This window comes from Triturus cristatus, chromosome 1_2 (genome assembly GCF_964204655.1).
Source record: "Triturus cristatus chromosome 1_2, aTriCri1.1, whole genome shotgun sequence".
Classification (NCBI taxonomy): Eukaryota; Metazoa; Chordata; class Amphibia; order Caudata; family Salamandridae; genus Triturus; species Triturus cristatus.
The window spans coordinates 78,258,944-78,284,697 of record NC_140580.1 but is presented as its reverse complement, the minus strand read 5'-3'; the positions used below and the strand labels follow the sequence as shown (position 1 = coordinate 78,284,697).

At 43.5% G+C, this 25,754-nt stretch overlaps 1 protein-coding gene across 7 annotated transcripts in view; it reads right to left on the bottom strand.

Moving 5' to 3' along the window:
• Positions 1-25,754, bottom strand: part of LOC146866836 (scavenger receptor cysteine-rich domain-containing protein DMBT1-like) — a 434,615-nt gene that overhangs the window by 289,872 nt on the left and 118,989 nt on the right. For all 7 annotated transcript variants that reach the window (XM_085601880.1, XM_085601907.1, XM_085601925.1 and 4 more), the window contains one exon: positions 21,476-21,505. In XM_085601880.1, coding sequence (XP_085458006.1) covers positions 21,476-21,505 — 30 coding nt within the window. The remainder of the gene's footprint in view (positions 1-21,475; positions 21,506-25,754) is intronic.

Genomic DNA, 25,754 nt, shown 5'->3' with positions numbered 1-25,754 from the left:
TTCCTTCGTCAGACGCCATTCCGCTAACAGGCAGTGCTGTCGGTGTCCAGTTTTAAAGTAATGCCTGCATCGCTCTGATAGGCGAAGAACATCCGGTGGGCATGGCCAGGATTCAAACACATACGGTAAGTACCATCCCCCATGTGGAAAGTGCTTTCATTCCTGTCAGTTACACCTCTGTCCTGGGCATCACTCCTGCTGATCCCACAAGCCTTCACCCAGCCGCTCTCACCTCAGCGGGAAATCCCGGCATGGAGTATCGGACCAATGTGGCCCCAACAAGTGTTGTATGATGTTAGATGAAGCAGCGGTGCAGCAGTTTTCCACATGAAAAAACACCAAAGCTGCCACTTGTCCTGCTGCACTACTGTTAGGGTGGGGTGCCAAAGGTGCAAAGTAGCCACGCACCGAATATACCAACCAAGGTCTCTCCAACGAAAGAACCAGGCACACACGTAGGCTTGCTTGGACCAGCAGATTTATTTTGGACAGCGTAATGCATTTCGGATAGTTCCTTCGTCAGACGCCATTCCGCTAACAGGCAGTGCTGTCGGTGTCCAGTTTTAAAGTAATGCCTGCATCGCTCTGATAGGCGAAGAACATCCGGTGGGCGTGGCCAGGATTCAAACACATACGGTAAGTACCATCCCCCATGTAGAAAGTGCTTTCATTCCTGTCAGTTACACCTCTGTCCTGGGCATCACTCCTGCTGTTCCCACAAGCCTTCACCCAGCCGCTCTCACCTCAGCGGGAAATCCCGGCATGGAGTATCGGACCAATGTGGCCCCAACAAGTGTTGTATGATGTTAGATGAAGCGGGGGTGCAGCAGTTTTCCACACGAAAAAACACCAAAGCTGCCACTTGTCCTGCTGCACTACTGTTAGGGTGGGGTGCCAAAGGTGCAAAGTAGCCACGCACCGAATATACCAACCAAGGTCTCTCCAACGAAAGAACCAGGCACACACGTAGGCTTGCTTGGACCAGCAGATTTATTTTGGACGGCGTAATGCATTTCGGATAGTTCCTTCGTCAGACGTCATTCCGCTAACAGGCAGTGCTGTCGGTGTCCAGTTTTAAAGTAATGCCTGCATCGCTCTGATAGGCGAAGAACATCCGGTGGGCGTGGCCAGGATTCAAACACATACGGTAAGTACCACCCCCATGTGGAAAGTGCTTTCATTCCTGTCAGTTACACCTCTGTCCTGGGCATCACTCCTGCTGATCCCACAAGCCTTCACCCAGCCGCTCTCACCTCAGCGGGAAATCCCGGCATGGAGTATCGGACCAATGTGGCCCCAACAGGTGTTGTATGATGTTAGATGAAGCGGCGGTGCAGCAGTTTTCCACACGAAAAAACACCAAAGCTGCCACTTGTCCTGCTGCACTACTGTTAGGGTGGGGTGCCAAAGGTGCAAAGTAGCCACGCACCGAATATACCAACCAATGTCTCTCCAACGAAAGAACCAGGTCCACACGTAGGCTTGCTTGGACCAGCAGATTTATTTTGGACGGCGTAATGCATTTCGGATAGTTCCTTCGTCAGACGCCATTCCGCTAACAGGCAGTGCTGTCGGTGTCCAGTTTTAAAGTAATGCCTGCATCGCTCTGATAGGCGAAGAACATCCGGTGGGCGTGGCCAGGATTCAAACACATACGGTAAGTACCATCCCCCATGTGGAAAGTGCTTTCATTCCTGTCAGTTACACCTCTGTCCTGGGCATCACTCCTGCTGATCCCACAAGCCTTCACCCAGCCGCTCTTACCTCAGCGGGAAATCCCGGCATGGAGTATCGGACCAATGTGGCCCCAACAAGTGTTGTATGATGTTAGATGAAGCGGCGGTGCAGCAGTTTTCCACACGAAAAAACACCAAAGCTGCCACTTGTCCTGCTGCACTACTGTTGGGGTGGGGTGCCAAAGGTGCAAAGTAGCCACGCACCGAATATACCAACCAAGGTCTCTCCAACGAAAGAACCAGGCCCACACGTAGGCTTGCTTGGACCAGCAGATTTATTTTGGATGGCGTAATGCATTTCGGATAGTTCCTTCGTCAGACGCCATTCCGCTAACAGGCAGTGCTGTCGGTGTCCAGTTTTAAAGTAATGCCTGCATCGCCCTGATAGGCGAAGAACATCCGGTGGGCGTGGCCAGGATTCAAACACATACGGTAAGTACCATCCCCCATGTGGAAAGTGCTTTCATTCCTGTCAGTTACACCTCTGTCCTGGGCATCACTCCTGCTGATCCCACAAGCCTTCACCCAGCCGCTCTCACCTCAGCGGGAAATCCCGGCATGGAGTATCGGACCAATGTGGCCCCAACAAGTGTTGTATGATGTTAGATGAAGCGGCGGTGCAGCAGTTTTCCACACGAAAAAACACCAAAGCTGCCACTTGTCCTGCTGCACTACTGTTAGGGTGGGGTGCCAAAGGTGCAAAGTAGCCACGCACCGAATATACCAACCAAGGTCTCTCCAACGAAAGAACCAGGCACACACGTAGGCTTGCTTGGACCAGCAGATTTATTTTGGACGGCGTAATGCATTTCGGCTAGTTCCTTCGTCAGACGCCATTCCGCTCACAGGCAGTGCTGTCGGTGTCCAGTTTTAAAGTAATGCCTGCATCGCTCTGATAGGCGAAGAACATCCGGTGGGCGTGGCCAGGATTCAAACACATACGGTAAGTACCATCCCCCATGTGGAAAGTGCTTTCATTCCTGTCAGTTACACCTCTGTCCTGGGCATCACTCCTGCTGATCCCACAAGCCTTCACCCAGCCGCTCTCACCTCAGCGGGAAATCTCGGCATGGAGTATCGGACCAATGTGGCCCCAACAAGTGTTGTATGATGTTAGATGAAGCGGCGGTGCAGCAGTTTTCCACACGAAAAGACACCAAAGCTGCCACTTGTCCTGCTGCACTACTGTTAGGGTGGGGTGCCAAAGGTGCAAAGTAGCCACGCACCGAATATACCAACCAAGGTCTCTCCAACGAAAGAACCAGGCACACACGTAGGCTTGCTTGGACCAGCAGATTTATTTTGGACGGCGTAATGCATTTCGGATAGTTCCTTCGTCAGACGCCATTCCGCTAACAGGCAGCGCTGTCGGTGTCCAGTTTTAAAGTAATGCCTGCATCGCTCTGATAGGCGAAGAACATCCGGTGGGCGTGGCCAGGATTCAAACACATACGGTAAGTACCATCCCCCATGTGGAAAGTGCTTTCATTCCTGTCAGTTACACCTCTGTCCTGGGCATCACTTCTGCTGATCCCACAAGCCTTCACCCAGCCGCTCTCACCTCAGCGGGAAATCCCGGCATGGAGTATCGGACCAATGTGGCCCCAACAAGTGTTGTATGATGTTAGATGAAGCGGCGGTGCAGCAGTTTTCCACACGAAAAAAAATATATATATTCACTTAAAAAACCATAGGTTTCACACATGTTTTAGTTAGCTGGACATTTCACTCGTAAAAAACCAATGAAATTCCCCCGTTATAGTTAGTTCAGATAACTATAACTCGCGCGCCCGCAATCCACTGCTCATGACGTCACATATTACATCACTCATGACATGGTCAGTGGCTTCACTCATGACATCACTGATGACATCAACCTTGTGATAGAGTGGCGGTCGCGCGAGTTATAGTTATCTGAACTAACTATAACGGGGGAATTTCATTGGTTTTTTACGAGTGAAATGTCCAGCTAACTATAACATGTGTGAAACCTATGGTTTTTTAAGTGAATTTGCAAGGTTTTTTAAATGCTAATTCCTAACTATAACGTGTGTGAAACCTATGGTTTTTTAAGTGAATTTGTATTGTTTTTTAAATGCTAAGTTAAGTATTTATTATTTTTTTTTTTCAAGGTTTTTCACCGTGCGCGCACCCCGCAATTTTTTTCAAAAATAATAAAATGTTTTTTTCACCCTTGGGGGTCCTTCTGTGACCCCCTGACAAAGGCTAGGGGGTCAGGAACTCTCTTCCCTGCCCCCTTTTTACGTTTTCCACCTTTTTTCCACCTTTCCTTTTCAGTGCGACAGACAAAATGGCGGCCGACACTTCCTGATTTCGACTGATTCGAATGTTTACTGACATCAACCAATCAGAATTTCGCTCGCGCACGGCACCGTTGCGCGCGTATAGATATTTATATGCTTTTAAATGCTATTTTCTCAGGAAATACTGAACAGATTGACACCAGACCTGCAAAAGGCACTTCCCTGACCTGAGGACTACCTCTCTGCCAAATTTCAAGTAATTCTGTTCAGCCGTTCGGGCTGTACCTTCGACTAAAGGTCCTATGGAAAAATGCATGGGGAAAACGCGTTTTGGGACCCCCCTTTTTTCTCGGCCCCCCCTTGACGAATCACCCCGAGACTTTCAGGGTAGGAGCTTAGCGGAGCGCCCCATTAGTTTTGAAAAATTCGCGAGGATTCGTCAACCGGCGCCAAAGTTATTCAAAATAGAATTTTGAGATTTCCTATGGAAACTCGATCCTAACTATAACTATCTACTGGCGACCGCCAGTAGATAATATATATATAAAATCCACAAAGATAAAATCAACCCGCCAGGAAGACCAATAATTTCTGCTCGTAACAGTATTTTTGAAAAAACCTCCAGATATGTGGATTTTTTCCTACAAGACTTTGTTCAAAACCTGACATCGTACATTAAAGACACGGGCGATTTTCTAAAGAAAATAAAAGACTTTGAATGGCAGGAAGATTTCCTTTTGATTGCGTTAGATGTAACCTCACTGTATACATCAATCAAACACAATGATGGACTACGAGCTTTGAAGTATTTTTTGGCAAGAAGAGGAACCGTCTACGCTGAACATAACCAGATGCTAATTAACATGGTTGAACTATGTCTGACTAACAACATTTTTATGTTTCAAGATGCATTATTCCAACAATTACGCGGGGTGGCGATGGGTGCAAGCTTCTCCCCCAGCTACGCATGTTTACACATGGGCTGGTGGGAGGAGCTTGTACTCATGACCAAATATCATGACATCTTTGAAAGTAATATTCAATGTTGGTTCAGGTTCATTGATGACCTGTTTGTGGTGTGGAAGGGATCAGAACAGGGCGCTAGGGATTTCATTAACCAACTAAACACCAATGACCTAAATCTAGAATTTACCTCTACTATCAGTAAAACAGGTATAATATTTTTGGATGTGGAGGTATACATAGAACAAGGCAGGATGGAAACGAAATTGCACAGAAAACCAACAGCAGGCAATTCTATCCTGCATGCCAACAGTTCCCACCCCAAACACCTTATTCATAGCATTCCCTATGGGGAATTGCTACGAACAAAACGCATCTGCAGTGATTGTGGATCCCTGAAAATAGCACACCAGGAATGCATCAATCGCTTCAAAATGCGAGGTTACAGTAATAAATGCCTAGACAAAGCCCTTACCAAATGTAACCAGGTCAACAGGGATACTCTGATTTGTCCTACACCTAAACTTGAAGCCTCTGACACAGAAACACCTGATAACTTTAGATTTATCTTCCAATACAACAGACAAGAGGGGGCAGTAAGGAAAATACTTAACAGAAACTGGTACCTCATCAAACAGGACCCAATAATTGGTAAAAAAATCCCCAAAAGACCAACTATCACCTATAGACGAGGAGTATCTATGAAAGATATGTTGGTAGACAATGATCCGTGTGGGGTGGCAGTCAAGGGATCTTGGCTGTCACAACGACGGGGATTCCTCAAATGCAGGATCTGCAAGGCCTGTGAATATGGAATCTCCACAACTAATTACACCACACCCTTCGGGGGACCCAACAGGGAAATTACCAAATCATTGAACTGTAAATCTGACCATGTAATTTATGTTTTGGAATGTACATGCAAACTAAGGTACATAGGGAGTACCATTCTCCCTGGGCACAAGAGAATATTACAACACATTCGTGCCATCAAAAACCACGACCAGGCATATCCAGTGGCACGTCATTTCCAAGAAATCCATGAGGGTAACCCTAAGGATTTAAGTTACTTTCTCATTGACTCTGTCCCCAAAAACAAAAGAGGGGGTGACCGTGAAAAATCACTTAGAGTTTTGGAAATGTATTACATTCTCAATCTAGACAGCAAATATCCACATGGATTGAATAGCTCGGAGGAGCTACACGCTAGCCTGTAAACATGTACACCAAGTTATGTAAAATCCCTGATACACACATTTTTACATACATAACAACAGTTCTTTGATTTTCCTTACTGTAATGAGAATTTAATCTAATTCAAGTTTTGAAAGAGGATCCCTTGTTGACCTGCACCTCACTTTATTTTCAAGCCCTAGTAGCAAGTTACTATACATATATTTGTCAACATCATAGTTACTATGAAGCTACTAATATCTTTAAAACTGCTTTTTTTCCTCTCTCGGGTCTCTTTTTTTATATATAATATTTTTATATTATTATACACATATTTTTACATATATTTAATCATCACTTGTCACTTTTTTAGAAGTTTGAAATTCAAGCACTTTTTAGCACAACAACACTAATATCTAAGTAGATACCCAAAAAATTTTTTTTAAAGAAAAATCAAATAATAAGTTGAAAATCACAAAAAAATAATAATTATTTCAATGTGACGAAACATATCGGGGATGATTCTACAATGGGCAATCTAATCTGTCCCCCTTTTTTATATTCTTTTTAGTCTTTCGAGTCTGTGATCATCAAACGTAGAGAACCGTGGCTCCCAATAAGCTATCACAATTAGTCAACAGGGGTCATGGTAGACAAAATGAATTGTAATATTGAATTTTAAATTGTGATGTATTTTATAATCTTACACTCGGATTTCTTTGCATTTACGTATTTATACTATATATTTATTCATACATTTATATGTTTTTATACATGTCTATATGTCTATATATATGAGGTATTTATATAAGATTTTATCTCTACATGTTTACATATTTATATATATTTATATATTTATTCTGAAGATTTTAATCTTTCTAAACATGACACGATGAACATAAGATCACTCATTCTGATATTTAAATCGTTATTATAATCTCTATACTAACTCGAAAGAACTGATACGTTAAAGACTCGGACAATGATGAAATTAACTGACTGTGAGTAAAGTTTCAAATGTTTCATTTGTGAAAAAAACTGTCGAAACTCATTTTGCCCTACCCCCTTTAAAAGTGCAACACAACTGGTGGTTCAGCGTCATGTGATCAAGTCCCCCAGCAGGGACGAAACGCGTAATGGCTGCTACTCTGTGGATGTAACCTAAGGACATTAAAAAACTTCGATCTTTAAGGATTGTGGTCCGTGCTCTTTTTCCGTGGCTGGTGGCAGAATCGCGGAGTGTAAGAGTGCTTGCAAATATATATATATATATATATATATATATATATATATATATATATATATATATATATACATTTACAAATCTCCACTTTGCCGGGGCCCCCAACTCTGCAGGGTGGGTTCAGGACAGGAATGGAGAATCCTGTATAATTCAACACACGAAACAAGAAGAACCCACAGCTTCGGCATCCTTTCAGGGTGACAGCTTTATTGTGTCTGAAATACATGGCAGCTTAACAACTCTTTTACGTCCTTACCCGTTTCAGCGCCTCGCGCCTTGATCACAGGTGAGTTGATTTTGAATCCGAGTGGTCACGTGGTCTTTCCTTTAGACCACCATTCCCAGAATGCATTAATATGCAAATTTCAACCTTGGCTCGACATAGTATCATTTTTGGCATTAGTATCCTTATATTTTGTCAAAGTCCAATCATTCTCTTGATTTCTTATGCTGCATTCCGGTAAACATTTAAAAAGCACAGTGCACTTATCTGCCATGTAGCGAGTAGTTTCCTGACAGAAAGACACGAAGACTGCTGGATAGAGGTAAGAACCTCCTTCCTCCCTTTCTCTTCAACCATGCAAATAGTCACGGAAGTCCATTTTTCGACTGCTGTGGAAAAAGAGCGAGTCATGCCCCTCCGTTTGATACATTTACAAATCTCCACTTTGCCGGGGCCCCCAACTCTGCAGGGTGGGTTCAGGACAGGAATGGAGAATCCTGTATAATTCAACACACGAAACAAGAAGAACCCACAGCTTCGGCATCCTTTCAGGGTGACAGCTTTATTGTGTCTGAAATACATGGCAGCTTAACAACTCTTTTACGTCCTTACGCGTTTCAGCGCCTCGCGCCTTGATCACAGGTGAGTTGATTTTGAATCCGAGTGGTCACGTGGTCTTTCCTTTAGACCACCATTCCCAGAATGCATTAATATGCAAATTTCAACCTTGGCTTGACATAGTTATGTTATGTTATGTTACAGCGTTCTTTTATAGCGCACGGCTACTCGAAAAGAGTGTCCCGGCGCTTTCCACCTGCATCTCAGAATAAAAATAACACAACACAGCAAAAGAATGAGAAAAAGAACTGAAACTGAAGCAAAAAGAACAGCCTAAAGATCAAAAAGCCAGGTCTTCAGGCTCTTCCTGAACTGGAACAAATTGACAGTGCTGCGCAGCGAAAGAGGAAGCGAGTTCCACAGCTGTGGGGCTTTGCAGCTGAAAGAGCGCCCTCCCGTGCGGGCCTTCCTCACCCGAGGGACCACCGCTTTGTAAAGGGATTCCGAGCGCAAGGAGCGGACTGGTCGATAGAAGGCTAGTCTCCGCCGCAGGTATCCAGCCCCTGATCCAAACAGGGCTTTGTGCATCAGAGTCAGGGATTTAAACTGGATCCGCTTCCGGACAGGCAGCCAATGTAGCGCCTGAAGCAGCCCGGAAGCTCGGGCTCGTCTACGCAGGCCAAAGATGGCCCGGGCGGCAGAGTTCTGTACCACCTGTAGGCGCTGAACTAGGTAATCAGGGAGGCCAAGGAAGAGGGCATTAGCATAATCAAGCCTCGAACCGACGAGAGCCTGCACAGTAATACGCCTGTGCTCCTCAGACAGCAGGGGCAGGAATTTACGGAGCATTTTCAAAATTCCATAACAGGTGCCAGCCAGACCCAGAATGTGTGTTCGCAGCGATAGCTGGTTGTCCAGCTTGACACCCAGGTTTTTAGCCACCAAGGAAGACTGTGCAGGAGGGCTCATGTCGGACGGCCACCAATGCTGCCACTCCGGATCGACACCGCAACCAAAAAACAGAACCTCGGACTTGCTCGAGTTGGCCCTTAGACTGTTCCGTTGGAACCAGTCAAAGACAAATGTAAGACAGTCCCGAATTCTCCCTCCATCAAACTCCTGGTCTTTCCCGCATGTGAAGAGGAGTTGCGTGTCGTCGGCGTAAGAGATGATCTGGGCCCCATATGCTTCCACCAAGGCCGCCAAAGGGGACATAAAGATGTTAAACAACGTGGGGCTCAACACAGATCCCTGTGGAACCCCAACTCCCAATGGCGGCATCTCGGCAGAGCTCTGGGAAACCCAGACCGTCTGGCGGCGGCCTTCAAGGAAGGATGTAAACCACCTGAGCGCCGTCCCCCTAAGGCCGATGTCATAAAGCCTCGCTAAGAGCGCCCTGTGGGGGACGGTGTCGAAGGCCGCCGATAGATCTAACATGACCAGCATCGCCCTCCCGCCGACATCAAGAGTCTCATAGTATCATTTTTGGCATTAGTATCCTTATATTTTGTCAAAGTCCAATCATTCTCTTGATTTCTTATGCTGCATTCCGGTAAACATTTAAAAAGCACAGTGCACTTATCTGCCATGTAGCGAGTAGTTTCCTGACAGAAAGACACGAAGACTGCTGGATAGAGGTAAGAACCTCCTTCCTCCCTTTCTCTTCAACCATGCAAATAGTCACGGAAGTCCATTTTTCGACTGCTGTGGAAAAAGAGCGAGTCATGCCCCTCCGTTTGATACATTTACAAATCTCCACTTTGCCGGGGCCCCCAACTCTGCAGGGTGGGTTCAGGACAGGAATGGAGAATCCTGTATAATTCAACACACGAAACAAGAAGAACCCACAGCTTCGGCATCCTTTCAGGGTGACAGCTTTATTGTGTCTGAAATACATGGCAGCTTAACAACTCTTTTACGTCCTTACCCGTTTCAGCGCCTCGCGCCTTGATCACAGGTGAGTTGATTCTGAATCCGAGTGGTCACGTGGTCTTTCCTTTAGACCACCATTCCCAGAATGCATTAATATGCAAATTTCAACCTTGGCTCGACATAGTATCATTTTTGGCATTAGTATCCTTATATTTTGTCAAAGTCCAATCATTCTCTTGATTTCTTATGCTGCATTCCGGTAAACATTTAAAAAGCACAGTGCACTTATCTGCCATGTAGCGAGTAGTTTCCTGACAGAAAGACACGAAGACTGCTGGATAGAGGTAAGAACCTCCTTCCTCCCTTTCTCTTCAACCATGCAAATAGTCACGGAAGTCCATTTTTCGACTGCTGTGGAAAAAGAGCGAGTCATGCCCCTCCGTTTGATACATTTACAAATCTCCACTTTGCCGGGGCCCCCAACTCTGCAGGGTGGGGCCAAAGACCACAGGCCCTAGGAACTCTTGCGTCTGGCGCCGCCTATGCTCTTTATGCTCCCGTAACGTGCCCAGAGGTGCCTATTTGTACTGCTGGGACTCCCGCTGTGCAGGTCGCCCATTTGAAAACTAGGAGGGAGCCAAGGAACACAGGCTCCAGGAACTCTTGCGGCTGATGCCGCCTATGCTCTCTACACTCCCGCAACGCGACTGGAGGCGCCTATTTCGACTGCAGGGGGAACCCGCTGCACAGGAAGCCCGTTTGAAAACCAGGAGGGGGCCAAAGACCACAGGCCCTAGAAACTCTTGCGGCTGAAGCAGCCTGCGCTCTATATGCTCCGGTAATGCACCCGGAGGTGCCTATTTCTACTGCAGGGGCTCCCACTGCATAGGATGCCCATTTGAAAACCAGGAGGGGGCCAAGGAACACAGGCTCCAGAAACTATCATGGCTGACGCCACCTACACTCTCTACGCTCCCCCGTAACACACCTGGAGGCACCTATTTCTACTGCTGGGGCTCCTGCTGTGCGGAAGCATGCAGGCGCGTGTCCTGGAGAAGACTCGTCCAAGAGTGGGTCCATCTACGCTTGTCTGCGGCTGACAAAGGCTGGTCTGGGCTCACTCTCTGAGCCCCTTGCCATAATAGTACCATCTGCAACAACCAACTCGGGATATTGAAGCCATAGATGGGTCACTTGATCTGCCCCCCCTTTATCCAGTCCCATAACATTGAGGTACTTTTTAATCCGTTATTGTGCAGTTCAAAGTGTGGTCCAGTTCTAGGTCCTGCCATTAAAAATCTGTCTGACAAACCATGGGGAGGAAAAAATCAGGAGACGGCTTCTCTGTCTCAACTCCTATAGTAAAACCAACTTCCATCGACCGGATGTTGGAGGGAGCCGTCAAAATTATCAGCAGTGAAATAATCACCCACACAGAGCAGAGACTTTCTCTGAATCAAGGAGGTGACAATGAGGGCTTATTTAGCTCCCGCTCCAACACAGACACCCCCGTTCATTCAATAAATTGACAAGTACCCACACCTGTTCAAGCTTAACTGGTGTGGCCATCACACCCACAGAGCCCATTTCTACCCCTGTAATATCTAAAAGGGCTTCTCTTCAGAAACTTCCAGAGAAGAACAATCTAGGCAAGGGCCATAGCAAGATAGCCAGGCCACACCTAACTTCCTCTTATAGTCTGCAAGACTCTTACCGCCAGCATTACAGCAAGAAAAGACTTGGTTCTATAATTGTATTAACGATCTTTTGCTTTCCCACTTAAAATCCTTTTCAGAAAAGTTATATATATTGTTCAGCGCAGCACTCTCTCTCTCTCCTATCTGCAGGGTTGGTCATTATAGAATCTAAACTAGCTTCCCTTGCTTCCAGTAGTGGCTACTCCTTAGCTCACCGACGCAGCATAAAAAATGCATCCACTGAGCAGGGCACTCTATTAAGAACACTTGCCACACCTATAGGAAAATCAGGCCCTTCCAACATTGCTCCTACTGCTTCTTGCATCCCACAAACTGGTCTATCCCAATTGAATAACAACCTTTTTATCAGCCATGCAAAACATATATCTTCCTAACATTTCAGTCCCTGGTAATTTTCCTGTGAACAAGGGAGTCGCTGACAGGATCGCTCCAGAGCAGCTGACTAATCATCTCCCCACTATTGATCTTCCCCTCACCTGTCTGCCCGTATGTGGTTTTTATTGGGTGTTCCTCCATTAAGACAAGGGCAGCGTGAATCCTATGAAGAACTTTTTAACAAAACTCTAGATTGGTTGGTCCGTCAAAAAAGCATGTATTACTCCTACGCAGATGTCATCTTGCATGTAAGGAGGTTGGGTTGGATTGGGCCTAATCTCCCAGTCCAGAAAGGAGATTGTATTGTGGTAAATTTTAGGACCCCAAACCTGGTATATTATCTGCTTTTTAACTTTAGGCACAACATTTTATCTTAGAGTTCCATTTCTCTGGTCCCTCTCAGCTATTTTTATAGACCTCCTTTTCCTCTATGGTGCCAGTCATGCGATTCTTTGCAAGACAAGCGTCACTGTGTTCCATATATGTGTACTCCTACTTATCGGGGGTTGGACGAACCCTGCCCATCTACTTTTATCCCCCACATCTAGTCAGTACTGTTTCAGGGGTTCTGCACCAACACAGAACTATGCTTGGGATTATGGGACCTCAGTATGAAGAAACTGAGTTATCCTACCACCTTGGTACCCATGAGCCCGGTACCAACTAGCTACAGTGTCGCTCTTGCTCTCCTACTCACTCACAGAGGAACAAGTGATTAGACACCCCAGAACACAACACTCCCGACTCTCTCAGGAATCGCGGGTGCAAGGCAGACCATTTCGCTCACGCTCTTGTACTCATCCACAATAAGATCTGACAGAAACATGAACAAGTTTACAATATTTTTTTTACTAATGTGCTCTAGTATGCAGTATACATGCCACAATCAGCAGAAAAATGCCTAACACAAATACGGTCAGCATAGCAAGTTGTTCGTAAATCATAAAAGGAGTTGTATTGGTGAATGACAGCATAGCCTAACCTCCCTACCCTTGTATAGAGCAAGATGATTATATGTTAGAAGGTCTCTGGGTGTTATCAGCAGATCCCGTACCTCAGTCTATAGATGGTAGATCTACATCACAGGCGCCGTCATGCTCTTCTCCCTGGAAAGGACCATCTCCAAGTATGTGCTACCTATCTGTGTACCCTCAGATGACCATGTACGTGTTCCCAAACAACAGCTGCATCTGCATGTTTTGTCTAGGCGCTAGGGTCTGACCAGAACAAGATTACAAGGCGCATTGTTGTTCGAGCTTGTCCACAATGTTCAGACTAAATTCCAGGAAGGAGCAACTTGTAAAAACAACAGTAAGTTCTTATGTGAAAGTTGCAATATGGCACAAGCAAAATAAACTCACATAGTAACGTGCGCAAAGCAGCCAACAGTCTGCAACGTGCTCATGCGAACATATGGATGATGACAATGCCCATCTGGGCCAGGTGACAGTACCTCCTCTGTCAATGCCTCAGCCAGAGCACAGGCCGCACAGCATTCATGCGTTGTACCCTTATCAAACAGGTTTGACGCACTTTCTGATTTAAATTGACATGTGGATAACAAGGTCCTTCTTACACCTCCTGCCACCCTTGCTCAGGTCAACACAACACCAGCAATTTTAGTTGCCTCACCCATCCCACAGCCAACTACAGCCATTCCCGTTACTTTGTCCACACAGTACAGTTCACTGTCTATACTGAGCTGGAATGTGTTGGGTCTAAAGAGAAAGATTAATAATAGTGATTGGCGGACATTAGTGTCTGAGTTTGACATCATTGCATTACAGGAAACATGGCTTACCTCCGCACAGCTCATAGAGGATTAAGCCTGCTATTTTCGCGACGCTATCTCCTCGACCCGGGGATGGGCTATGAGAGGGCTGGCGATCTGGGTGAGCCTTAGCCGTAAGGTGGAAGTATCGCACGTCAATTCTGCGTCACATGCTTTTTTACCAATACTAATCCATAATCCGAAAGTAAATATAGCTTTTTACTTGATAAACTTTTATAATAATTATTTTGTTAACATCATTTGCACACACCTTACTAGTCTGTTCAACTTTTTATCAGATATACAAACCAAGACTGAGCACAGTCATACCCAATCGCATTTTTTTAATCTGTGGAGATTTTAATGCAAAGCTTACCAGAGGTTCACAGTCCCAAGACACTCGCACTGATGACTATATAACTACCCAGTACGCAAGGGGGTCAGAGCTATATAAGCACCTTAATACTTTTGGACTGCTAGATATAATCGAGACCTTAGGAGGAGCAAACCATATGGCCTCAACCGTTAAAGGGCGGGGAAAGGCCTCAATAATTGACTACATGTTTGTAAGCCCCAACTTTATGCCATGGTTTTATAAATGGGAGATCTAACTGTCAGAGTGGGGTGACCACAATGCCCTATGCTCCTATATACTTTTACCTAATCTCCTTCGCACAACACTCCTTGGATGGCCAAAGACTAGTCTGGCGCCTAAAAAAGCCCCAAGAAGCACTTTCAATTCTCCTCAAAACACACTTAGGAGTTTTCCTTAACTGGCTAGCTGAGATTGGGAAAGAGAAGGCAAGTCTGTATTATTATACACTAACAGAGGTTATTAGAAAGTCCATGCTCAAGCTTATTGACACCTACGAAACAGGGAAGCCAGATGGTTTATTGAGACTTGCTCAAAGGCTAATCACAAGCTGAGGAAGGCCCTTAGTGCGTAGCCCAGGGGTAGGAACGTGATCTCTTTGGCTAGGAGAGAATATAAAACTGTGCACTCAAATAGGAAAATGGAACTCAACAAACGGGACTGGGAGTTACTAGAAAAGGCAGCTCTTGAAAAGGACAGTAAGTCCTTTTGGGACTTAGTGAAAATAATTAAATCTGGAAATTCCCCTACTAACCCCTCCCCTACAAAATAACATTTTAGGCTCAGATTGGATCACTCATTTCTGTTCTATTTATGCCATTGTGGAAGACTCTAGTACGCTATCTGATCTATGCAACAGATTAGAGAGTTCCCCACCTTTGTTAAAAACATTTCACAAAGTCGAATTAGCTATTCATCACAGTAAAGGAGGGGAAGCACCAGGCCCAGACGGGATACCTATGTATGTGGTGAAATCCATGCCTAAGATCTGGTGCCCCCTTATTACTAATATGTTTAACTCTGGTCTAAATATAAACACTCCCTCTTCCTGGACTTCTGCAACAATCGTGCCGCTATTTAAAAAGTGCGATATCATGTCCCCAAAAGTGTTATTGCCCTATATACCTTATTGACAGGATGGTCAAAATTATTGGCTGAGTCATTTATGATCACTTAGCTAACTGGGAGGTGGATAAGGGTATTCTTTCCCCCTTCCAATTTGGTTTTCGCTCAAAATTAAGCACAAATGAACAGTGTCTGAACATGGCTTTAATAATCTCTAAGTATACAAATGCCAGGCGTTCTCCCATTTCTTTTGCCTTTATGGATTTGACCACAGCTTTTGATTCCGTGGACTGAACCAAGTTATGGATAATGTTGTTGGACCAAGGAGTGGACCCCCCATTGATCAATTTTTTATTTTTACTACACTCTGATCTGTCAGCCAGTGTGCGCCTAAACTCCTGTGGTGAGCTTTCTACTGCTTTTCCCTTGAGGAGCGGAGTGCGGCAGGGTTGTATAGTGGCTCTGCTCTTATTCATATTATATATAAATGACTAACAGCCCACTTAACTTCCTGCCATTCCTAGAATAGGACAAAATCATGCCATACAAAGCTAACCTGACATTTTGTGTACCAAAATATCTATATATAGGCTTTTAACTTGTGGTTTTCACAATCAATATGTCAAGCCTAATGATGTTATCATAAAATTTCACAAGAAACAGAACAGATCTATGGCAACTGAAATATTTTTTCTTAGTGAACCATTCAGGCATGTAGCTCTTTTCATTTGCTTATCACCATAACCACCTGCAGTCTTTTGTATTGAGCATAAGCTTTGCCACAAACAACCATCATTCATACAGTCATAGAACTACACAATATGCAAAAGTACAGCTTGCAAAGCAAAACATTATCTTTCCTAAGAGGGCTAACCAGGATTCTGACACTGCAAATCTATCCACGATGTATTGTGAGGTAGGGGATAGAGGGTAGTAACCAGCATCAAAATGCTTTCCTACTCTGGTAATCTGTGAGATTCCATGTATTAAAATACCTATGTGGACACTTTAATATAGAGTAATAACAATCTACTCTGCAATGCCTATTGACTTTAATATATATGCTTTTCACAATCAGTATGCCAGGCCTATTGTCTTTATTGTAACTTTTCATTATAAACAATCAAGTCTATTGTTCCAGCCCCACTCACCTGAATCTCAAGTACTGCAGGAACGAATAAAGTCCCGTTCCCCCTCCCCATGCCTTGACCCACCATGCCCCACGTAAATAAAAGCACAAGCAGACAATGCACCGGGGGAAGGTAGGGAAATAAGGAACGCTAGGGCAGGAGTGGCTAACCACTGAAATGCTCTCCACTGGACTTCTCTGGGACACCAGGCAAACCCCAGAGGCTTCTCTTTTAGAAAAAGAAAAGAATAAAGAACAGGGAATAAGTACCCAAAGACAAAGAACAGGGTTAAGAAAAGCAAAGCACAACCAACACAAGAGAGGACGTAAAACACCTCTGCACCTCTGGCTCACCCCCTCTCTTTTCTGTGCTGGACTCTACGTTAATCCAATGGGTATATGCACCAATAATATGTCCAAAAAGAGGAAAGACAAAAAATATGCAGTCCGTCATCAAGGAAGCCAAAAACACTACATAGAAGGCCAAGGGGATTACTGGAACTGCGGGGAAAAGCAAGTCATGCAAAATACCCGAAATCATGAATGTTCCTAAAAATTATAATCTTGAAGAAGTAATGAGGGTAGGCTACCATTGCACTTGGAAACCAACAAGGCAAAAGAGAACAAAAATATCAAGCAACTCAAAACCCAATAGCGGCTGCAAGGTCCGGATCCAACAATGTGAGGAGAGGACGTCTTAAATCCATCAAGGAACCAAACGGCAATCCGTGATGTCGGTATGATGAGCCAGTTAAAAAATAATCAGAAGACAGGGCAAGCACCGTGACAACAAGGCGTCAGCGGAACGTAGATGGCCAGAATCCTTCCGGGGCACGCAACTGAAGTGAACCCAATCACAGAGGAGCAGGGAGGCGGCTCTTAAATACTCCTTGTCACCACCCATAGAATCTACTGTGGCTGTGTCATTAACGGAAAAAGGATGTGACGTACGAGAAGGAAGGCAGAAGGAAACACCGAGGAAAATGCAGCAATAAAGAAAATGCGGCACGCAACTCCCCATAAGTCAAGGAGAAGCAACACACAAGGAAAGTGGTAAGGAAAGAAGGCAGACCAGAACATCTATAACCTTTATCACTGGTTGTCACCACAAACAAATCAGGCATACTATTTTGGTTCATACGCCTTCCCACAAGGCATCCATCAGGTATACCATAATAAAATTACAAATATGTACAAAATACGGTTGTCAAATCAATACTAAATTCCTAGTAATGGAGCCTAATAAGGATTACGATAGCACAAATTGTCTATCCTAATGGTTTGTTCAGGCGGACCACAAGCACCAAATCCTTTGCCTGCTCAAGTAATCTCTGAGATTCCATGTAGCAAAATACCTGCCTAGAGGCTCTAGCACAGAGACGCTGGCAACCATCAGACATACATTTATACACTTATAAATATGTACAAGATTACATTTGGCAAAACAATATAAGCTCCTCTCAAAAGGGCCTACCAAGAATCATCAAAGTGAAATTCTATTCCCAGTATTTGTCTGCGTGGATGACCAATGCCATATCCCTTGGTGTGGTATTCCCCTAATCGTTTTGCCTTCACCCCTCCTGTCTCGCTGAATTGGTTTTTATTGATTTTAAGACTCTGTGCACTTTACCACCGCAAATCAGTGCTAAAGTGCTTGTGCTCTCTTCCTAAACATGGTAAAATATTCTTGCATCTGATTGGCACATTTAATTTATTTGGAAGCCTCTTGTAGAGTGGTATAGAATATACCCTGGCCCGCCAAATTAAATGCTACCAGTGGGCCTACATCAGTTATTGTGCCACCCATTTAAATATCCCCTTAAAACATGTCCCAGGCCTGGCATCACAGCCTGAATGCAGTTTTAAACTCCTAATTCGACTTGGTAATGAAACCCCCTTGTGAAGCCTTAAGGTCTCCTTTTATTGCATACAAGTAACTTCTAAGGTAGGCCCTATATAGTCCATAGGGCAGGGTGAATTGTAACTCCTAAATTCATTTTTTACTACGGTGAGGCCTACCACTCCCATAGGATAACATTTGGTTACCTTAATACATTTAATAAGCGCTAACGTCTGATTGGGAACAGGTAATATTTTCATGTTTGGTGTCTGAGAAGTTATAGTTAAAAATCCTCTTTAATGATAACGTAGGATTTTAAATTACAATTTTGAAAATGGCACTTTAAGTTGGCATTTTCCTGCTGTAAACTATTTGGTGCATGCAGTCTCTCCTGGGTCACATGACTGGGTGTAATTAGCAGTTGGACTTTGTTAATTCCACCCACTCTCAGAGGACTGCCTGCTGCAGTGGACTGCTTTGTACTTCACAAGGCAGTTTGGCTGCACTTGGAAGGGCTGCTTTGCTGCCTGGGGTCTGCCTTGAACTCTCAGCAGCCTGCCCTGCTGCTTGAGCCCTTCTTCATCACCTGCGCCCAGGACTACCAGAGTCCCTCCTGTTCAGAGCCTCAGGGACAGAAAAGGCTCCCTCCATTTTGAACCTGCATCTGGACTCAGCCTGAGTGAATTTTTATCCCCCAGAAGCTGATCCTCCAGTCCTAGTGGTGGTGCCAAAGCTGTCAAGATCCGAAGAAAGACTAGAACCAACTTGCTCGTCTATCTGCGCAAGGTGCATCGCTGCTCGGCCTGACTTTACGGCAGCTCCTGCTACACTCTTCTCCGCAGAAGCAAATCTTATTCAGTGGCCCCTTGGCGAAGGGGTGCTAATATTCACAAAAAAAACTCTAATGGACCTAAAAAAGGATCCAATAAACTGTCATGCTTCATCATCGGGTCACCCAGACCCCTAAAAGTCCGGGTGGGCTCGACCACAGTGTTGGGAGTGCTTTTAATATGTTAAAGACAGAGGGGGTTAACTAGATAAAATACCTCAGGCAGATCCCCAGTTTCCCTTTATTTTTTGACCCGATGATGAAGCATGACACCACTAGGGTGTGTGAGGGTAACTTAAAGAAATACTTTTCTCCCCCACGATCATGGTTGGGTTAGGTACAACCTTATTTCAGAATCTTCCACTTTCCTCTTTCCCTCAGTTTATTGGATCCTTTTTTAGGTCCATTAGAGTATTTTTTGTGAATATAGTTACTTGTAGGGAGCATATACTCTACACATTATCACCTCTCATACCCTTTAGGTCACTGGAACTTCCCAGCGCCTTGTTGTGTTATAGAAGGGGTGCTAAGCCACCCGGAACTATCATCGAGTACAGCCTCCAGCTTCGTCCAGCTGAAGATATTCATCCTCGAAAAAAGTTACTCAATCCAAACGTAGTAATCTTCACAGTGACTTCGTCCAGCAGTTCCCGATATGGACGCTCTCTACTCGAACACCCGCTGCAGCCTTGCGCAGCTTAACTTACCATCTCTCAGAACATTTTCTTTGAACTTTCTTTTGTAAGTCTGTAGGTTAGCACCAACTGGGCCAAATCACTATTTTTCGACTTTGTCTTAGTCTTGTGTTACTAGATGTCTACGGTTGGCAAGATGATCTTTTGGGTGCTGGATTTTCCTCAAAATGTAAGTACAGTTCTACTGATTGGATTTTTGTAATTTTGGTGTGAAATAATTCATTACATTTTACTTTATTTTTCTCAATGGATGTGGGAGTAACCTTGTGTTGTGTTTTTAGTGTATTACTGTTTGCGTGCTGCATGCATACTTTACACACTGCCTCTAAGTAAAGTCTGACTGCTTTTTGTGCCGAGCTACCAGAGTGTTAAACACAGGTTAATTTAGTGACTGTTGTAGTTCACCCTGACTGGGATTGTGGCTGTTACTTGACCAGGGTTAACACCTCAGTTAATCAATAACCCAATTACTCACAAACACTATGTCTTACCGCAAAAATGTCCCCTTGCGACCAAAATGGACACGAGGATGCATTTTGCACTAAGAAATAGTGTTAATTGAAACAGAACACTAAAAGAGAGCGCAAGCAACCACTTGTGCTCGATTAATGTGCTCTTGGGGTAGGATTTTTCTCCAACTTACTACAGCATTTAGCGCTATTTCCTTAGCGCAAAAAGCATCTTCGCATCCAAAATGGATGTGGAGATGCATTTTGTGCTAAGCAACAGCACTAAATGAAGTAGAACACGAATAGCGAGCAGCCACTCAGGCTCATTAAATGTGCTCTCACAGTAGGATTTCCGCTCCTGAAATTACTCTTAATGAGTAGGCCTTTTTAAAATCCGCTATGCGAGCTCGCAGGTCTATGTTCTGCTAAATGTTTGCTGCAAATAAAATTATATTGCTGATCGTTTTTATATTTGTATGGTTGTAATACTTTTCTCTTGCGCAATTGCATTTTTACTAAAAGTATATATTTTTTACATTCTGACTTGTTGTTTACATGTGTGATACATTTATGGATGCCACAGTGCATCTGAATAAAGTTTTCTTGAATTGAGTACTCCTAATTACCGAAGCAGGGGTAATTGCATAATTATTGGTAATTCCACTTCAAAAGTAATGCAGCATTACAGAAATTACTTTGATTACTCTGGCGTATTCGAAATTCTGTCCAGGTACAGTGCTAAATGGGTGTCAAACTGAAGTACCTGCTGGTCCTGGGCATGGCAAATCATTCACAAAATTGACCACTGATTTCCTCTGAGGCCCTCCGCTCAGAGTTTTGGCAACCAACCGAAAAAAAAACATAGCCCCAAGCATATGGAGAAAGCATGTGACAGTAATTCGGAGTCCCAATCATTCAGAAACAGAGCAAAATATAGTCAAGTACCACAACCAGCTTTTAGAGAGTGGCTTCAGCTGTCAAATGGAAAACGGTGTATGTTAGATGAAAAGTGGCACTTCAAATCGAAGCAGGTATGCATTAGAGTATGTACGATTTCAAACAGTTCTGAACATTTTTAACAGTATATGTGGAGGAGATCTAAAGACTTAAGCCAAAGGATTGAGCCCAACAAGACAGCATTTGTTTTGCACAGTGTATGAAACCTTCAAGAACAATAGATCAAAAGGAGGGTCAGTTACCTGGCTTCTTCGTTGTTGTTCTTGTAGTAGCTGTTACAATAGAAACAAACAACATTAGGCTTCCATTACAGGACACACCCCTTCCGGGTGAACAGTTGATAACAATAAAATAGCCACGGAGAATTGTATAAATATCATTGTTTACAAGTTGAACACATTTATTTCCTTTCTTGATCCTGAAGCAATAGGATTATGTGCAGGATGCCACACCTTTGTCTGAGTTTGATTACAAATAAAATTGAAATGGCATTCAGTCGTGATAGTGAGGTTGTTGGGGAAGACAAGGTATTTCCAGTACATTTATATGGATTGTGGTTGGTGATGGACTAGTATGAGGTGTATCCTGCTTTGCTATGTTATTGTACCATATAGGGATATGTAAAACATCAGCATGCTTCAAAAGAAGCCTCAGTTCTCTACAGAAGCTTTGCACCTAGATGATATGAAGCCATTGAGTGCTACAGTTTAATAAGGAAGGATTTGTTTGGGGACAAACGGAGCCATGCTGGGGGCAGCTATGTTAACCATAATCCACGATAGCTTGAGGCCTGGCCTTTAGCTGCTGTCCAAGGGCATAGGCAGTCTTGCTTTCCAGTAGTGTGAGATGCCATGCTGCATGTCAGGATTTGCTCGGTGCAAGAAGAACAATGGAGCCATGCTGAGGGGATTATGTCATCCAAAGTCCAGAGTGCCACATGGCCTGGCTTACTACTGCTGTCTAAGGACTGAGAGGCTTATTCAGAGTTTGGCACAACACACAATCTACAGTGGCATTAGTGGGGGAAGCATCACCTGATTTACACTGTGCAGCAAGCATTTGCAAACTTTGTGACAAGGGAAAAGAACTCAGATAAAAATAAGGTGATGCATTGGCGTAATATTGACATGAGAGGCCAATAAATTGAATTTGATGGTGAGTGAGCCAGTCAATAAAACTGTGGCTAGTGACTATGTTGGGATCTTTAACATTATCCAAATGCAAGAAAATACACAAAACATATATTTAACATAATATCAATCAGTGATACTAAGGATGCAGTACAGACAAATAAAATTAGAAGGAAAATAATAAATAAAATAGAAATGCAGGATACTTTGTGTGCTGGTATGAAGTCAAATCATTATCATGACAGGAGAGTAAGTTACAGAGAGCAGAATATACATCCTGTGGTACAATTTACATGAGAACGATGATAATATTTTGGGAGAATATTTGGAAGACAGTGGCTCACAACACAAGAAAGGATCTAAAATGATAAAGATTTTTGATAAATAGAGGTGAATATAGGTATGCTGTATGCACTCTGTAGGTGAAACCAGACAACAGAGATGGTTCAATAACATACAGGAGGAGGGATAAGATAAGGAACAAGTAGGGAATCTCATTTTTTGTTGTTGTTAGCAAAGTAGGTGTCAAGAGTATCCCACAAGGGTCTATGTTGTGGTTTCCTTGGGGACTAGTGAAGTATAATATTGACTGCTCCTATTATTTGTGCAATTTAGGTCAACCAAGATTTGAAAGAAGTGGTAGCAGTGTCCTTCAAGTAAGATAGTACATACATGCTTCAGATCATAGGATGTCCAAAAATAGTGCATCATTGCACGAGCCCACCTCGGGGTACAGAAATCCCTTGATGAGGGAGTCAGACTCTTGGTATAGCTGAAAACTAAATAGTGTCAAATGAAATTCGAAAGTTCTACCCCCCACCAAATTTAGTAACTGAGCCACAGTTGAAAAGAAGGTGTGGTAAGTAACCGACTTCCTCATTAGAGTTCCAACAAGTCGGATCATTCTTGAGGGCTAGTTTATAGTGTCATGACGGAGTCTAGTGTATCCTTTGTAAAAGCCAGTATTTGGTTTGTCACAGGGCATGGTGATTTTGTGGGAGACGACCAATTTCCATTTCAGAGTCCATTCCTCATGGTAACTGGAGTTAGAGGCATCCCATTCACCATGTGTGGCAAGGTTTGAACATGTAGGGGTAGACTGTAGGAGTTTATAGAATTTGGAGAACCGGTGTCCAGTATTGCCAGTTAAATTGATCAGTGTAGGGAGGGATGGATTTTGTAAGGTTTAGCTTTAGATAGACATGACTTAAGCTTGAGAAAATCATAAAAATCTATGTCCTCCAGTTTATACTGGTTTTGAAGTTTTTTGAAAGTCAGCACACAATATCTTAAACCTAATTGCCTCAAGAAGTGGATGCATTTGGATGACCATGATTTTGTAGGAGCCTGAGGATCAGCCAAGTATGTTTTTAAGCTTAAACACCCAACTTACAGAACTCGTCCTTGGGAAATCCTGATGGCTCTTGAAAAAGGACAATGGACCGTTGCCATCATTTGTGAATTGAGCTAAAACAAAATATAAACTATGCACTTATCATCAACAGTTAGAATTTAAATGTTAAGTCAATGATAATAAGTTAGTGAATGTTTCAACACCTTTATTTGTCTTAATAGATTCCTATTGTTTTGGCATCTTTATTCAGATTAGTCAGTTTATAGAAATATAGGTAAAAGATTGATTAGGGACAGCATAAATCAATACACATAAAGGAAAATATCACTAAATTAAATACATGGGACCTTACCTATTCTAAGTATAACCAATTAAGAGTGCTTTTTCAGAAAAGAGTAAGAGAAGAACTTCCCATAAAACGTCTTTCTGGAAACTCAGCCAAGTTCCCCACGGCTGCAGTAGCAACTGTCAATGATAGAATGATCTCTGCAGTACCATTATTCAATAAAGTTAATTAGATAAAAGGAAATAAGTCACCTCTAGAAATAGCTGTTGTTAACTAAGCAAAATATCAACTCTCCAGTAGAAGAGCCTCAATGCAGGGGAGACCGATATGGATCTCTTGGTTTCACATCAGGAACCTAACTCAGTCTCTCTGCCTCAACTAGCTAGGAACACACATTATTACAAAATCACACAATAATTTATCAAAACTCAATTAGGTGTTAACTCCTCCAGCCAATGACAACCGCTCTTTTGATGCAGTCATCAACTTCCGATGTCTCTTCTCCCATTTCCCACAGTAAACATTCACTTCGCTATACTGTTAACATTGTTTCAGGACTTTGTTACATGGGGAAAAGTTCTCATGAGAACCTTTTCACCTAAGCTAAAAGATGTGATATGAGTTTCAGTGTGAAAACAAAGACTTTGCAGAGATGTGGAGGTAAACTAGCAATGCTATTCTGATGAACATGCATAAAATGTCTAAATTATTATTTATTGTAACAATCACAGCAAGTCTCATTCTGTTAGAGTAAATGACCTAACATGAGGTTAGGGAACAGAATAAAGCACAAGTCTGAAGTCAACACATTCAAAACAGGTTGATGGTGCTAGGCAAAATATTCTAATAAACATCTACTAAGCTATGAGCAAGAGTCGAGAAAAAAAAGACTTTGAGGCCTAAGAGAAAGTTTACATTTAAGAATGATAGCTTAGTACTAAAACATTTTGAATATTTTATTTCATAAACATTTTATAAGTATGCTTTGCTCTATATATGAAGATTAATATATCTATTTTCAGTATTAATGAGAATTCTTTCACGTTATGAAATGGCCACATTTTATCTATGTGTCTTTTTCTGTGTGAAAACATTACTGCAGGAGTTTAAACACATTTCTAAAGGGCAGTTCTAACATGATCCACAAATCAAATTTTTATTGACCTAATTTCCTACATCTCCCAAAAACTTGAATTGCCATATTTAATAACAGGTTATTCCAGAGGGGAAGCAACATTAACAACGCAGTCAGAACCACACGTGCCATAAGCACACAAGCATTACAACGCTTGCTTTTACCACACATATGCCTTTTATCACGCATATTTCTATAGCGTGCATGCCTTTACAAAGATTTCGGTTGTAAAGACGGTAAAGGCATATGTGTGATAAAGGGAGTCAGCACTCTAGACTTGGGGCAAATGGGTGCCGGTGGGAGGTGTTGAACACTTACCGCCCAGACTTCCTGCTTGTCTGCGGCTTAGTGAGTAGGTTTTGGGACAGGGTTGGGGTCAGGGTAGTTTTCAGGGCTGGGGGCCAGGTTTTAGGGCTCGGGGCAGGAGGTTAAGGCAGTTTTTAGGGCTTGGGGCTGGTTATAGGGCTCAGGGTGGAGCCTAAGGTGTTTTTAGGGCTGGGTTTGGGGTTGTTTTTAGGGCTAGGGACAGGTTTTAGGGTTCAGTGCAGGGGTCTGGGGTGTTTTAAGGGCTGTGGTCAGGGTAGTTTTAAGGGCTGAGGGCCGGGTCTTAGGGCTC